The following is a 15,104-nucleotide window of genomic DNA, read 5'->3' as shown; positions in this document are numbered from 1 at the left end:
CCGCCTGGCGCGTCTGCCCCCACAGCTGTTCCAGGCTGTTCACCCTTCAGGGTGCAGCTCACAGCACGATGCACTGCAGACAATAGTTTGTGAACGGTCCACATCATTTTGGTATGCTAAATCACCGCCTGTGAACCTCAACTTTCTATGCGTAACTATTCTCATCAGGCAAATCTGGGCTTCCAAGTGAAAAAAGCAGCAAACGGATCCTCTATCAAATTCCCTGGACACCTCTACACTTATCCCTGTAGCCCCTAAACAGAGCAGTCAGTAACTGTGCAGCTGCAGTACTAATAAATGTGCATTCAGCGGAACGCCTGGCCCTGCCAGTCCTTGAGGATCATCACCTCCTTCTTTCAAACTCATAGAACCCCTGTTGTCCCCAGGCACACGGCACGCAGCTGGGGACAGAGACGGGACCTTACGCTTCTGTGCTCTCCACACAACAACACAACAGCACACCTTCACCACATCAGATGTACTATCGGGGACACCATCCTTGGGAAACTGGTCTAAATGTGACCCAACGTGATGCCATCCCCAAAATCATAAAACAGTAAAAATTAATCTGTAAGTACATATTTAACATAAAATTTCCAAAGAAGCTTCTATTAATGACTTAAAATAGATCAATTATAAATAGCCATAAACACTCCTCTATCTGAATGCTTTGCATAATGCCTGTCATAAATGAAAACCATAAACATTTTTTGTTAAATAAATAATAATATTAGAAATTCTTCCACAGTATTTTCCTCTAGGCTTCCGTTTCCAGTACCTTGCAGGTTCAATCTTCAATGAAATGAAAGACACTGGCTTAAAATACAAAAACCACCTCCTTTTTCAAAGTACTCATAAAGGGTAAGGAAGTAACCACCTCAAAACTGAAGAGAGTAGAAACAGGGAGGTGAGCAGAGGACCAGAGCGGGCTTGGTAAATGGGCCAAATCAGCCACGTTCCTTTGTTATTCATAGTCTGAGGCTGCTTTTTCGCTACAAGCAGAGTAGTTTGGACAGAGGCCGTAGGTTCTGCAAAGCTTGAGATATTTACTTCTCTGGCCTTTACAGAAAAGGTGTACCAGCCCCTGCACTAAAAGCATCAGTGCTAGTTTCATCCTGAGGCCAGTTTGTCAATGTGGTTCTTCGGCTTTGCTCCCGAAGGATTTGCGGGACAAGAAGGAAGAAAGCAAAGTCCAGGTCCACACAGGAGACTGCCTCCCCACACTGCGCTGAGGTCCTCAGATCTACACCTTCAGTGCGGGAATGAGCTAGAAGTAAACCCGCAGTTCCTCCCCCCTCCCCAAGGATGTGAGGGAATGTTGCCCTGGCACTAAATGAAGTTGGGAAAATAAACGGAGAGGGAGAACCAGCCTCAAGGACTTGTGGCCACGGGGTCAGCCCTCACAGGAATCCACGGCCCGGGTTCACACATGGCCTCTGATTCTGAGAACCTCAAGCCACGCAACTAGGATCCTGAGTATTAACACCCAGAGGGACCTAATGTAAGCAAATCCAAATCTGTTCTGAGTATCTCCGCAAATAACTTTTCAAAGACCATGAGAACTCCAATAAAAAAACAACCAAGCATATAGGGGAGAAAAGGCACAATGAATAAGAACCAAAGGAAAAAACAAACATCAGTACAATAACTGCAAAATTGCAATGTACTGGAATTATAAGATATAGTTACAAAATAGAAATAAAGGTGAACTTGAATATACGTGCTGGGAATAGTAAAGTAACAAAAAGTGATCCTACAGATATGAATATGAACCACACAGAATGTATAGATTTGAAAACTATAATAACCAGAATGAAAAACTCATGGATTAGTTTAAAAGCATACTGGACACAGCTAAAGAGAGAATCAGTACACTGGAGGATAAATCCAAACTAATTATCCAGAAAACAATAGAGAGAAGAAAAAAAAAAGATAAAACTATGGAAGAGAGATTAATAAACACAGAAGACATAACGAGAAGGTCTAACATACATTTTAACACTGTTTCAGAAGGGGCAGAAACAGCATCTGAAGAGATGATGTCTCAGATTTTTTAAAAGAACTGATGATACTGTTCAGACTCAAGAAGTCAAACAAATCACAATCAGGATAAATTATAAATAAATAAAACCTAGATATATCACGGTAAAACTGGAGAACAACAAAAACAAAGATCTTAAAAGCACTGGAGGAAAATAAGGAGGATACTCTTAAGGGGAAGACAGACTCACAGCTGCCTTCTCAGCAGTAAAAACAGAAGCCAGGAGGCAGTGGAATGGTATCTTCAGTGGGAGGAAAGAAAATAAATGCCCACCCAGAATTGTATACCCAACTAAAATTTCAAGTATGAGAGTAAAACAGAAAATTTTGGTTAAGAGGGTAGTAAATACTGGCTATATAAAATGATAATAATAATGTCTTGTGTGGTTAGGAAAAAGAGAGAGAAAACATGACAGGGTACGTTGGAGGGGTGGGGGGGCGGTTAACAGTTTAACTGTTCAAAATTCCATTCTATTGTCTATTTGTATCATTGAGGACAAGTACAAATATTAATTAACCTCAAACCTTGATTAGGTTAGAGATTATGTTGGTAATTTCTAGGGTAACAGCCACAAGAATAGAAATCAAGCAAGAAAGGAAAAAGAAATGTGAAACTCGCGACAAACAGAAAACTCAAAATAAGATGGTAAATTTAAACCTAAAATATCAGTAAATATATTACCTGTGAATGGACTAAGCACACAATTAAAAATAAATATTGTCACAGTGGATTTTAAAAAAGAAAACCATATGCTTGATCAGAAGCACACCTAAAGCACAAGAGTACCCAAAGGCTGGAGTGAAGGAAAGAAGAGCACGCCTCCACAAGGAAGTGACGTCTGACAACACAGAAGCCTCACAAGAGGAAGAGGTCGCTACCTAGTGATAAAAGCATCTATTCTTCAGGATAAAATAAAAGAAAAAGTTAATTGAAATTGGAAATATCAATACTACATATCAAAATTTGTGGGATGCAGCCACACTTAGAGGGTAAGTATGGGTAAAGCCATACTTAGAGGGTAATTTATAATCTTAAATACATAAGGCTGAGAATCAGTGAGAAATCAGAGCAAATTAGATCAAAATCCAAAGAAAAGTAATTACAGATATAAGAGCAGAAATTAATAAAATAGGAAAAACAGTAAGTATAAAATTGATAGGATCGACAAAGCCAAAATTTGAAAAGACCAAGTAAACTTACCACACTTTGTCAAGGCTGACCAAGGAGAAGAGAAACAAGCACAAACGACCAGTACCAGGAAAGGAGGTGCAGATGTCATTACAGATGATGAAGACAATGAAAATATGTTAGAAGAATATTATCAACATCTTTAAGTAAATATATTTGGGAATTTGGATGAAACAGATTCCTGGAAAATTGTAACTTTTCAAAGCTGTCTCAAAAAACAACTCCAAATTGTCCTATAATCATTAAAGAAAATTAATAACTCAAAATCTTCTCAGAAAACTCCAGGCCCAGATGGTTTTACTGGCAAGTTCCACCAATCATTCCAGGGAAGAATAACTCTAATCTTACACAAATTTTTCCAAAAAACAGAGTGAAAAACTCCCCAAACCCATTTTAGAAGGCTAACATAACATTTATTTAAAAAAAAAAAAAAAAAAGGATAGTATAAGATACTGGTTGAAAACCTCACTTATAGACATAACATGCAAAAATACTAAAAGGAAAAAAAAAAATCAGATACAGCACAATATAAAAAGAATACCAAATGGTATCCAAGACTGCCAGGTTAATTTACTAATAAAAAGTCAGTTACTGTAATTCATCTTATTAAAGATTAAAGGAGAAAAATTACAATCTTTTCCACAGAATCCAAAAAATACCTGATAATAATATGTATTCATGATTTTAAAAAAACAACTCTTACTAATAATATAAAGTAACTTCCTTATTCTAACTGAAAAAAAGAAAGGAGCATAATTCAGGGCAAAAAGGGAGCTTTCCCTTTGGAGTCAGGGCAAGGCAAAGATGCCCACTATCTCCACTGACTCTAGTGGAGTACTGCCAGTCCCAGTGCAGTCAGGTATTAAAATGTGAGAAAGGAAATAAAGACCACTGTCTTCAGCCATGCTGGAGGAGCAGCAACCGGATCCACACCCCGCCTCCGCCCCCACCCCCGCCCGGACAAAATATATGGAAAGGGGGTTTCAGACACAGGACAACAGGCAGTAAAAATGCTGATCACTGGGAGATGAATGAGGGGAGTCTACAGCCTCCCAGCCCCACTGCCTGCAGACAAGTTTCTGGGGCCCAGCACAAAAGAGGGCACAAAGCCTGGCAGACCCACTGAGGACGGAGGAGAGACAGGCACTCAGGGAGGCCAAAGTACCGAGACTTCACCAGAGGGCGCCGGGGAGAAGCCACAGCACCCACCCCAGGAGAAGGCACCGCCCCGGGGGAGCCCCTGGGGAAGAAGTGGGCTGCAGGGCACGTGAGGGGACTCAAGGCTGTGGACATTTCCTACAACTGTCGTGGTGGTGGGTAGGAACTACATGTTTGTCAAAAGTAACTAAATTGTACGCTTAAGCAAACAATGCATTGTATTATTCTATGTAAATTATACAGCAATAGGGCTTCCTTGGTGGTGCAATGGTTAAGAATCCGCCTGCCAACGCAGGGGACACGGGTTCAATCCCTGATCTGGGAAGATCCCACATGCTGCGGAGCAACTAAGCCCGTGCGCCACAACTACTGAGCCTGCGCTCTGGAGCCCGTGAGCCACAACTACTGAGTCTGCACTCTAGAGCCCGTGCTCCACAGCAAGAGAAGCTACCGCAATGAGAAGCCCGTGCATCGCAACGAAGAGTGGCCCCCGCTCGCTGCAGCTAGAGAAAGCCCATGCGCAGCAATGAAGACCCAATGCAGCCAAAAATAAAAAACAAATAAATTTTTTAAAAATTATACAGCAATAAAACTTATTTAAAAAGAAGAAACAAAAGAATTAGAAAGGAGGAATATGCCATTATTTGCAGATTATACTATTACATACATAGAAAACCTAAACAAATTTAGAGACGAGTTATTGGAATTAATCAGAGAATTCACAGAAGTGGCTATATGCAAGATCAATTATATTTCCATACACCAAATAGAAAATGAAATATTTGTAAAAGATGCCATTTACAAGATCATCAAAACTACCAAATATCTAAGAATAAATGTAAATGATTTCTATACAGAAAAGGCCTTTGCCTCCTCCACCGACCTGCTTCCTCCAGAAAGCCCACAAAACTGTTTCCTGAATTCTAAAGTAGAACACTTGTGTTCAGGCTAACACATAAAGACAGTCAATGATGCAACATATTTTCCCTCTAAAGCAAACTTTTAGGACCTAGGAAACTACCTCTAATAATGAAAATATATAACTTTCAAAAAGGAGAAAGAACAAAAAGTCATTGCTTTGCCCCAGTCTATTTCCTCCTTTTATAGTTTAAATTTCATATAGAATCTATAATCAATCTTTATAATACCATAGGAGGGGCTTCCCTGCTGGTCCAATGGTAAAGTCTGCCTGCCGATGCAGGGGAGGTGGGTTCGATCCCTGGTTGGGAACTAAGATCCCACAGGCTGCAGAGTAACTAAGCCTGCACACCACACTGCTGAGCCCACGCTCCACAACTACTGAGCCCGTGCACCTCAACGAGAGAGCCTGCGTGCTGCAAACTACAGAGCTCACGTGCTCTGGAGCCCATGCACCACAACTAGAGAGAGAAACCTCGCACGCCACAACAAAGAGCCTGCGTACCTCAACTAAGACCAGTCACAGCACCCCCACCCCAAAATAATAAAAATAAATACATAAATAAATAAATTTAAAGAGAAAGAATAATTATAATACCTTAGAAATAATGTCAAAAATAGTGACCTAATATAAAATACAAATAAAAATTTCATTATCAAATCTTTCCTGCGATGCTTAATAATGTACCTGGCTAATTTAGTTAGAATTTCACAAAACAATTCATGCACATGGATTTGGCGATTATATATTTGCCATATATGCCTTGTTGTTGTTTTTTTTTTTTCTCAACAAGACAAGTCTTGCCTGAAAATTAGTTCAAATCACTTAATATACACCAAATTGTCATATCAGGAAATAACTAAAACTATTACTATTTTTGCTGAAACACACATTTAAAAAATGTGATTCAAATTACTCTAAAGAAATTAGACAACTGGATAGAAAAATGTCAATTTGTTAACAATAATAAAATATTGCTTAATTATTTAAAAAATTTAAGTCTGGGAGGAAAGGCATGGGTTTCCACAGTTGAAAATCAAATCACAGCACATAGGGCAAGAAGGCAGATATCCTGAAATAAGAAAAACCTATTTATTACAAGAGGAAAGCGTGTACCTCTCTTCTTTGTTTATTTGGTCACCAAATCCCACTGTATTCACGATGGTCAATTTCAATCGAACGTTACTTTCCTGGAGTTCATATGTCTGTGCTTTAAGTCTAACATGTGGGTAAAAATGTGAGGATTCATGGTCTTCAAAATTCGTATTAAATAGTGTGTCAATCAGCGTTGATTTTCCAATTCCAGTCTCCCCTGAAAGAAATGCAGGTACATCTTCACAGGTGCACAGGATGGATAAAGAAAAACTGAACAGTAAACTCTTACAATGGTTTCATGGGTCCCAAATATTTCAGATACTTCAAAGGCTGGATTGTCCCTGAAATAAATACATGCTAAGGCTGGTCCACTGAGTCACCAGCAGAGCATAAAAATGAATCACGTGTGCTAAGTTACTCAGAACTCTGAAGAAAGCACTGAAATGTTTAAAGAACAAACAAAAAGTTTAAAGCAGTAGAGCTAAGAAAACCAAAACTGATAGAATTTAAATAACTGGAAAAAAATCTGTAATCATGATCTTAAGTTGCTAATGTGGGCACCATGCTGCTCATGACAAGAAGGAAGTGAGCACAGGAACAGGAAGGAAGAATCTAGGGGGGCTTGGCACTTACCCACGCAGAGAATATTAAAGCAGAAGCCTTGCTGAATTGATCTGTTGACCAGCTGATCAGGCAGACTCTCAAAACCAACATGGCCAGACATGGCTAAAGAACGAGTATTTTCTTTTTTTTGCTGAAAGGAAACAAAAACAACGGCAACAATTTTTTAAAGTCTTACTAAAACAGGATATAGGCACATTAGAGATAAACATAATTCATCAGAAAAAAATTAAAGACTTTTTGATCATTATACCTCCCCCAAGATACAACTGGTTAAGTTTGTGAGAAACCTGTGTCCAGACCCTCAAAACACATATTTCTTATTATCTTCCTATGATGAGAGTCCAGCACTACTTATGACATAAAAATATTTGATTTTCCAAAACAGGAAAATACTGTTGGATGAAGAAAACTTTACAAGCAGCCAGGGGTGGGAAGGCATATTACAGACAAGTAAAACATAAGACGCGCACCAAAAGACGACAGAACAGCACCAGTAAAGCGCCAAAGAAGAAGTGACAGCCCCGAGTTCTGTATCCAGTGAAAACACCCCTCACAGGTGAAGGCAAATGAAGACCGCTACATTTGCTAAATGTACAAATGACATTTACGAAATGGCACGGCCAGAAATGCTACACGACAAGAAATGCTAAAAGTTCTCCAAGAGAAAGGAAAATGACAACAGATGGAAACTCAGATCTACAAAAAGGATGAAGACTGTCAGAAAGGTAAAAATATGGGTAAACGTAAGAGAATTTTTTGCTAGTTTTAATTTCTTGAAAATATAGATTGACTGCTTAAAGCAATAACAACAGTGTATTACAGGATTTATGATACATGGAGAAGCAGGATGCATGACTGTGACGGCACAAAAGATGGGAAGGGGAATGGAGTTACACTGTCGTAAGGTTTCTACACTATACAGGAAGTGCTGCAACACTGAAGGCAGTGAGTGATAAGTTAAAGCCCACATCAATTACTGTTTAAAAAAATAAAAGACCAAAGAGGGTTAGCTAGTAAGCAATCATAAAAATACTCCATTAATCCAGAAGGAGGCAGGAAAAGAAAAAAAAATGAAAGAACAAATGGGACAAATGGAAAACACATGGCCACAAATGTATGGACACCAAGGGGGGAAGTGGTGGTGGGATGAACTGGGAGGTTGGGATTGACATGTATACACTAATATGTATTAAATGGATAACTAATAAGAACCTGCTGTATAAAAAAAATAAAATAAAATTCAAAAAAAAAAAACGTAAAAAAAAAAGAACACACATGGCCAGTTGGTAGACTTAAACCAGGTGCGTCTATAATTAAACAGAAGTGGCCTAAGCCAGCTGTCCAACAGGACCTTCCGTGACAATGCTGAGCTGCCAACTGGAGCCACCAGCCACGTGCAGTCACTGAGCACCTGCACGTGACGCATGCAACCGAGGAAGGAACTTCTTAATTTTATTTAATTTTAACTAATTTAAATTTAAATAGCCACGTGTGGCTAGTGGCCACCATACTAGACAGTGTAGGTCTAAACTTTTCAATTAAAGGGAAATTGTCAGACTGGATAAAAGAGCAAGACCCAAATATATGCTGTCGATACAGCAACCAACTGCTGATGGTAAAATTCATATGGGAAGGCAGAAGACTTAGAACAGCTAGAATGACTGTACAAAAGAACAAGCTGAAGGACTTACAGTACCTAATCTGAGGCTACAATCACCAAGGAGTGTAGTATTGTGACAATCTATTATTTACCTATTTGTCTACTTAATCAAAATTAAAAACTTAGAGTTATCAAGGAATATGCAAGTCACAGACTGGGAGAAAATAGTATATATATGACAAAGCACTTGTATTCAGAATACATAAAGAATTTTGTAAGATTCAATAACAAGACAACCCACTTTAAAAAAAATGGGTAAAACACTTGAACAGACACTTCACAAAAAAGATAACAAAACAGCCAATGAGCACATGAAAGAGTGCACAACATTATTAACAGTTATCAGGAAAATGTGAAGCACAACTACAGTGAGATACCCCTGAACAGCCACTAAAATGGCAAAAATGTAAAAGGCTGATAACATCAAGCGTTGGAGATGATGAACAAAAATGGGAACTCTGATAAGTTCGCTGCTGCACATGCAAAATGGCACAGCCGCTCTGGAAGGCAGGCAGTGGTTTCTTATAAAGTTAAGTACACGTAACCACACAGCCAAAAGACCCCGCTTACCAGCACCCAAGATAGAGCACCCATCCACACAAGGACTGACGCACGGATGGTCGTAGCAGCTTTCCTCCAAACAGTCAGAAGTGGCAAGAAACAAGCAAAGGCCCAACAACTGGCAAATGGATAAACAAGTTGTAGTGAATCCACACGATGGAATCCTGAACGACTGACACATTCCACACGTGGAGAAATCTCAAATGCTAAGTATCTAAACAGTGATTTATTCACTGTGATTTCAGTTTCAGAAAGAAAAAATCTTTTCATATATTCTCATATATATATATGAACATGGATGAAGATGTCTCAAGGGGTAGTGACAGACTGTTGGGAGTGGACCTGGAGGTGCAGGTGAGAAAGACGAGCTTGTCACCGTATATGGTGAGAGAGTTCCCACGAGGACCCCAAGACTGCTGGCACTGGTGTACCCACACCTTCTGGTTATTCAAACGCTAATCTAGGTGCTGTGGTGAAGGGGTTTGACAGATGTCATTACGGTCCCAAATCAGTTAACCTTAGAAAGGGAGATTATCCAGGGTGGACCCTTAAAAGGGACAGAGGACTTCCGAGTGGAAGGGATTTGAAGCATGAAGGGGCCTTGCCTTTCCAGTTCCCCTTGCTGTATGGGTCGCAAGGACCTAAGAATGATCTCCAGAAGCTGGCAGCAACCGGCCAGCGAAGAATGGAACTCTGCCAACAACCTGGAAGGGTCAGGGGTGGGGGGGGGGGGTGCGGTCCCAGCTGGGAACCAGCAGCCGACCTCCTGCACGTGAGGCCTGGGTGGAGAAGCCAGGGGAGCCAGCCTGGCGCTCCCGACCCGCAGGCTGGGCGCTAATCAACAGCTGCTGTTTTCAGCAGCTCAGCTCGTGCCATTTGTTACAGAGCAACAGACAACTAGTCCACGAACGAGTTGTGCCCTTCGAGTCCCTTTTACCAGGTAAGCCTGTTATCTCTGTGATTTAAAAAGAAGAGAGAATGAAGAAACACACTATGCTTCCCAGCTGGCCGTGAGAGCGTTCAAGAGGATTAGAACAGTATTTGTTAGAGTTTCTATTGGAAGCACAAAAGTTGAACTAAATGGCCTATAGAATCCCTCCTGGTTCTAAAGCATGTGATTTTAATGTCATGGAAATAAAAGAATCTTTTCAAAAATGTGGGAGTGGTCAGCATCATTTAATGAAGAAGAGGGGCTGGAGAGAATGAGGACTGAGCAGTGAGCACTCAGTGCATCACTCACTAAACAATTACAGTAGTTTCAGCAAAGCGACGTGTTAGAAGACAGATTAAGAGTAATTCAAAGTCTGCGAGGTGATAAAATAAAGATGGAACAGACTACAACTACCAATGAGAGAACAGAGATAAAATGATGGCAGCTCGGTGGCCAGATGACCAAGTATCAGAACTGGGGGGACCTCAGCACGTGTTGGGAGACAGAGGCTGCTGGAGCATGGAGCTAAAGGAAAGGGATCTCGTGACCCGTGCTCATGGTTACTGTTTTCTCTTTTAAAACACTGACAACTCACCTCATTCACCAAATTAAATTTACTCCCTCTTTCTAAATATAACTTTTAATACAAATTACCCAAACACATCCCTCCTGTGCAGGCACTCAGAAAGCCCTCAGAAGCACTAAGGTCTGACATCGCACTCAGGAAGGCTCTGACAGGGCCGTCCCGTGGCGTCCCACCCTGTCATCATCAAGGTCTGTGAGGACGCCAGCTACAGCAGTGTCAGGCTGCCCCTGCCTGCCGTGGCAGAGCTGGAACCTGCATCTGCTTAACGTCAGGCAGGGTAGAGACGCTGTGGACAGTCGACAGTGATGCAGTTCGTCACTGATTTTTAACTTGGATCAACATAACAGTTAATTCATATTCAAGGTAAGTAGCAACAAAAGTCTTTCAGGTCTCTCAGTAGTTATTCTGAAACCACAGAGGCATCCAGAGTACAAGGTGGGTCTACTTAAAAGATATACTCACTTTCTCTTCATTGTCAAATACTTGTGGGGACATATGAGCTGTTTTTGTCGCCATGTGAGACTGAAAGAGCTGAAAAAGAAAACACAGATATTACTCCAAAAAACCCTATATCTAAGTAATGTACTTACATTAAAAAGGAATTCCAATATTGTCATTATCACCAAGCTTTGACTTGTAATCTACACAAGTGACTCATGTTTAAAACTGGTTTTCTTGCTGGAAGGATATCTGCACAGGTAAGTAATATGTGATAGTCAACACATGATACACATTATTGCACTTACACCCACACACACAAAAATGTAAAAATTATCATGTATAGAACCCCTACCACATGCCCATCATCATGCCAGCTCACGGAGTACATGCTCTTATTTGATCCTCAGGACAGATCTGAGCTACACACATTACCACTCCACAGCCTGCACAAGAAAATTAGGATTCTGAAAGGTTAAGTAACTCACCCTAAACCGTACAAGCCAGTAAGCTGTAGGCACAGGTCTACTCTGACTGCAAAGCTGGTGTTCGTCCTACTGTACCAAGTGTAGACCAAGTACTCAGTCACCTGTATGCAGGGAGTGGGGAACACAGTACCAGAGAAGCTGTGGGAATTTAATTTCCGAGCAACCGCCTCAAGGGCACTGCCGCCCTACTCTGGAGGGCAGTGCGAGGCAAGGAGGAAACGTGGCCTTTTTAAAAAGTAACAGGAACATGGATGTAGTAAGAAAAAACACAAACGGTGCCAATGAGAACACAGAGCAGAATAAGTAGGTTCCCTTCCTCCCCTGATTCCCTGCAACCTCAGCAGTGCTCTCCCCAGAGGCCACCTCCTGGGGGTAGAGGATGCGCGTGGTGGGAACGTGCAGTCTCTTTGGCTCACAGACATGGCACATAACCCATGCTCTGCAGCGGGTGTTTCCTTTCCACTTAATCTATGGTGGGGGGACTTCCCTGGTGGCGCAGTGGTTAAGAATCCGCCAGCCAATGCAGGGGACACGGGTTCAAGCCCTGGTCCAGGAAGATCCCACATGTCGCAGAGCAGCTAAGCCCACGAGCCACAACTACTGAAGCCCGCGCGCCTAGAGCCTGTGCTCCGCAACAAGAAAAGCCACTGCGATGAGAAGCCCGTGCACCACAACTACTGAGCCTGCGCTCTATAGCCTGCGAGCCACAACTACTGAGCCCACGGGCCTAGAGCTCGTGCTCCGCAACAAGAGAAGCCACCACAATGAGAAGCCTGCGTCCCACAACTAGAGAAAGCCTGCGCACAGCAATGAAGACACAATGCAGCCAAAAATAAATAAATCTGTGACTCTGTTTAATAAATAAACAAACAAATAAATAAATAATGAACACTCCCTCTTAAAAAAAAAAAAAACCTCTCTGGTGCAGACTGTTTCCGCAGAATGTGAGCTGCCTCACTCCCTCTACAGGACAGCGCTCTGTTCTGTAAACTACACAACATGCGGATGCACTGTCTTTAAATACAGTGAACTACGCTGCAGTGAACAGCTTTGCCCACACATGGGACGGGGGACTGGACCCTGCAGCAAGGGAGGGGCGTGTCTGGCGCCTCGAACCGCCCCTCCCCCCACCCTGGGCTGTGAACGCAACACCAACAGACACCCGGGGCACGTCGGGACTGCGTTCTACACAACGCTAACGACCCCCTTCCTCTGGTACTTTCTGGGTAATGTAAGCTTTTGAAGACTGGCCCTGGGACTTAACAGGACACGTAGCAAGTCCAAACCCTGAGCAGCCAACTAACTGAGCGCACTGTGGCGACAGGTGGCTCTGGCCAGTGGGAAGAGGCCCCGTATAAGAGCACAGCCAAGGCTCGGGATGAACACACAAGCACTGGCTGTGTTTTTACTATTTAAAAAGTGAAAAGCAAGTAGTGATACAAAGCCCACCAGAACTGGCCTAGTGTGGTTTTAACTGTACACACAGCTCCCTGACTCCCCCTAGCCCGTCACAGTGTGTCACACGAGCCAGAGAGCACATCCCCACTCTGAGCCAGCACAGAAGAGTGAGAGCAGAGGGAAAAGAGAGCAGTGGTCACGGCTACGCACACAAAGAGGAAAGACAGTGACACTGCGCTGGGCCAAGAGACGGCCAAGCATCAGGCAAGGCGGCATAAGGTGGGAAGACCCCTGAGCCCCGGAAGGGGGGCCTGATTTCTTATCTGGATAAAGTGAACCGTGAGGGAAAGTTTGCTGGAAACACAACGCTCATCGTCTCTGGCGAAGTTACGAAGAGGCGAGAAGCCGAGCAGGGGCAGACGAGTTGTGGGCTGAGGCCTGGAGTGCCCGCCTGGGCTGGGACCTGCTGTCGGGACCCAGGCGCCCCCGAAGCTCTGGCTCAGGGCCCCGCGCAGGCCCAGAGGGAAAGCGAACAGAGCCTTCGCACGGCCATCCGCTGCCGTCGGGATGGGAGCGGGTGCCGCCACGTCTAACTGAACTTCATCAACTACAGAACTCTAATGAAAATTAATCTTTATAAAACTACACTAAGAAAGTAGTTTTGGGGTTTTAATATAATGGAGAGCATATCGAAATTTTTGTGAAATGCTGCTTAGGAAGCAGTTTCATTGATGTGTAAAATTTGCTTAGAAAAAATGAGATAGGGTTTGAACTCCTTTATGATTAAACTTTAAACTTTGACTAATAAAACCAAGGTTACATTTCTGTCATTTATGTAAGTTCATATCAAATATCCACTTTTGTTTATTCATTTCCCGTGTTTCTGAACACCAGCCAAAAAGCTTACTTAAAATCTCTGTGGATAAATATTTTGATCGGGAAGTAAAAATGAGTCACATAAAAGTATTATAAATAGTTATTTTTAGTATTTTCCACTGGTACTACCTGACTAGTCAAATTTCCAAAACACATTTTAGAATGAAAACAGTTTTTAATAAATTAACAAGACATTATTGAAGGTAAAATAACAAAGGGACAAGAGTTGATCCAGTCCCTCTAGTGGCAAACACTAAATTAAAAAAAAATCTGGAAGTGGAATTCCAGTCTGCTCCACTACTGACTAGCTTCTTAGTAAATCCTATGCTGGGAACTGGGTCTCAGGAGGAGAAGACACGGCCCTTGATCTTAAGAACTTATCTCAGAGAAAACACAAGCTCATAATAGGCAATCAAATCTCATTCCAAGGCACCAGGGAAACTAACAAAATCACCATCTACATTTTTGACGACAGTCAGTAGCTTTTATTTTAAATACAAGCATACGTCATACATACACAAACACACATGTATTTAAGTCTCTACACCTACATCCCAGAAAGAAAAACTTTATACAGTACTTTTAACTCCTGGCAAAGTCTAAGAAATTTTTTTAAAGTTGTAGTATATAACGAATCACAGAAAAAATGCCAGAACATTTTGGGGAAGATCAGGTTCTCCACCTTCTTCAAAATATCAGTTTGAGGCAATGCAACAGAGGCTGCACACAATCTGTCCTGGGGTCCCTTGGAGACAGGTGGTAGGTGACCTTTTTCCTGCCAGTCAGTTATGGGGAAAATTCGGTGATTCTTTCACAACAGGACCCTAGATTTCCTGACGACTCTTCTGACTCTCCTGGAAACAGTCCTGTAATGCCTCATCACTTCTCTAGGTACAACAATGAGCTTTGGAGGAACAGAATTATGACTTGGGTTACAATAGCTTCATTTTAACTTCACTTTCCCACAGTTTTTATCTTTGTAAAGCTAATCCAAGAAATAGAACCACAGTTTTCAAATTATCCTCTGGTACTGCTTGGAGTTCTTTAGGCCAAAAAAAAAAAAAAAAAAGTAAGAGAGAATGAAGAGCAGAGAGATCAAAATAGTTATCTGGGCCTATTTTATGGGTTTCAAGAGATCCGC

At 41.9% G+C, this 15,104-nt stretch overlaps 1 protein-coding gene across 1 annotated transcript in view; it reads right to left on the bottom strand.

Annotated features, from left to right (window-relative positions):
- The window catches only part of SEPTIN10 (septin 10), a 53,574-nt gene that overhangs the window by 22,708 nt on the left and 15,762 nt on the right, over positions 1-15,104 (bottom strand). The window contains exons 2-4 of the mRNA XM_029231909.1: positions 11,226-11,294; positions 7,035-7,155; positions 6,423-6,618 (exon numbers count right to left, since the gene is read on the bottom strand). Coding sequence (XP_029087742.1) covers positions 6,423-6,618; positions 7,035-7,155; positions 11,226-11,294 — 386 coding nt within the window. The remainder of the gene's footprint in view (positions 1-6,422; positions 6,619-7,034; positions 7,156-11,225; positions 11,295-15,104) is intronic.

This window comes from Monodon monoceros, unplaced genomic scaffold (assembly GCF_005190385.1).
Source record: "Monodon monoceros isolate NGI ecotype Baffin Bay Population unplaced genomic scaffold, NGI_Narwhal_1 Super_Scaffold_19, whole genome shotgun sequence".
Taxonomy (NCBI): Eukaryota; Metazoa; Chordata; class Mammalia; order Artiodactyla; family Monodontidae; genus Monodon; species Monodon monoceros.
This window is presented reverse-complemented; position numbering and strand designations above follow the sequence as displayed.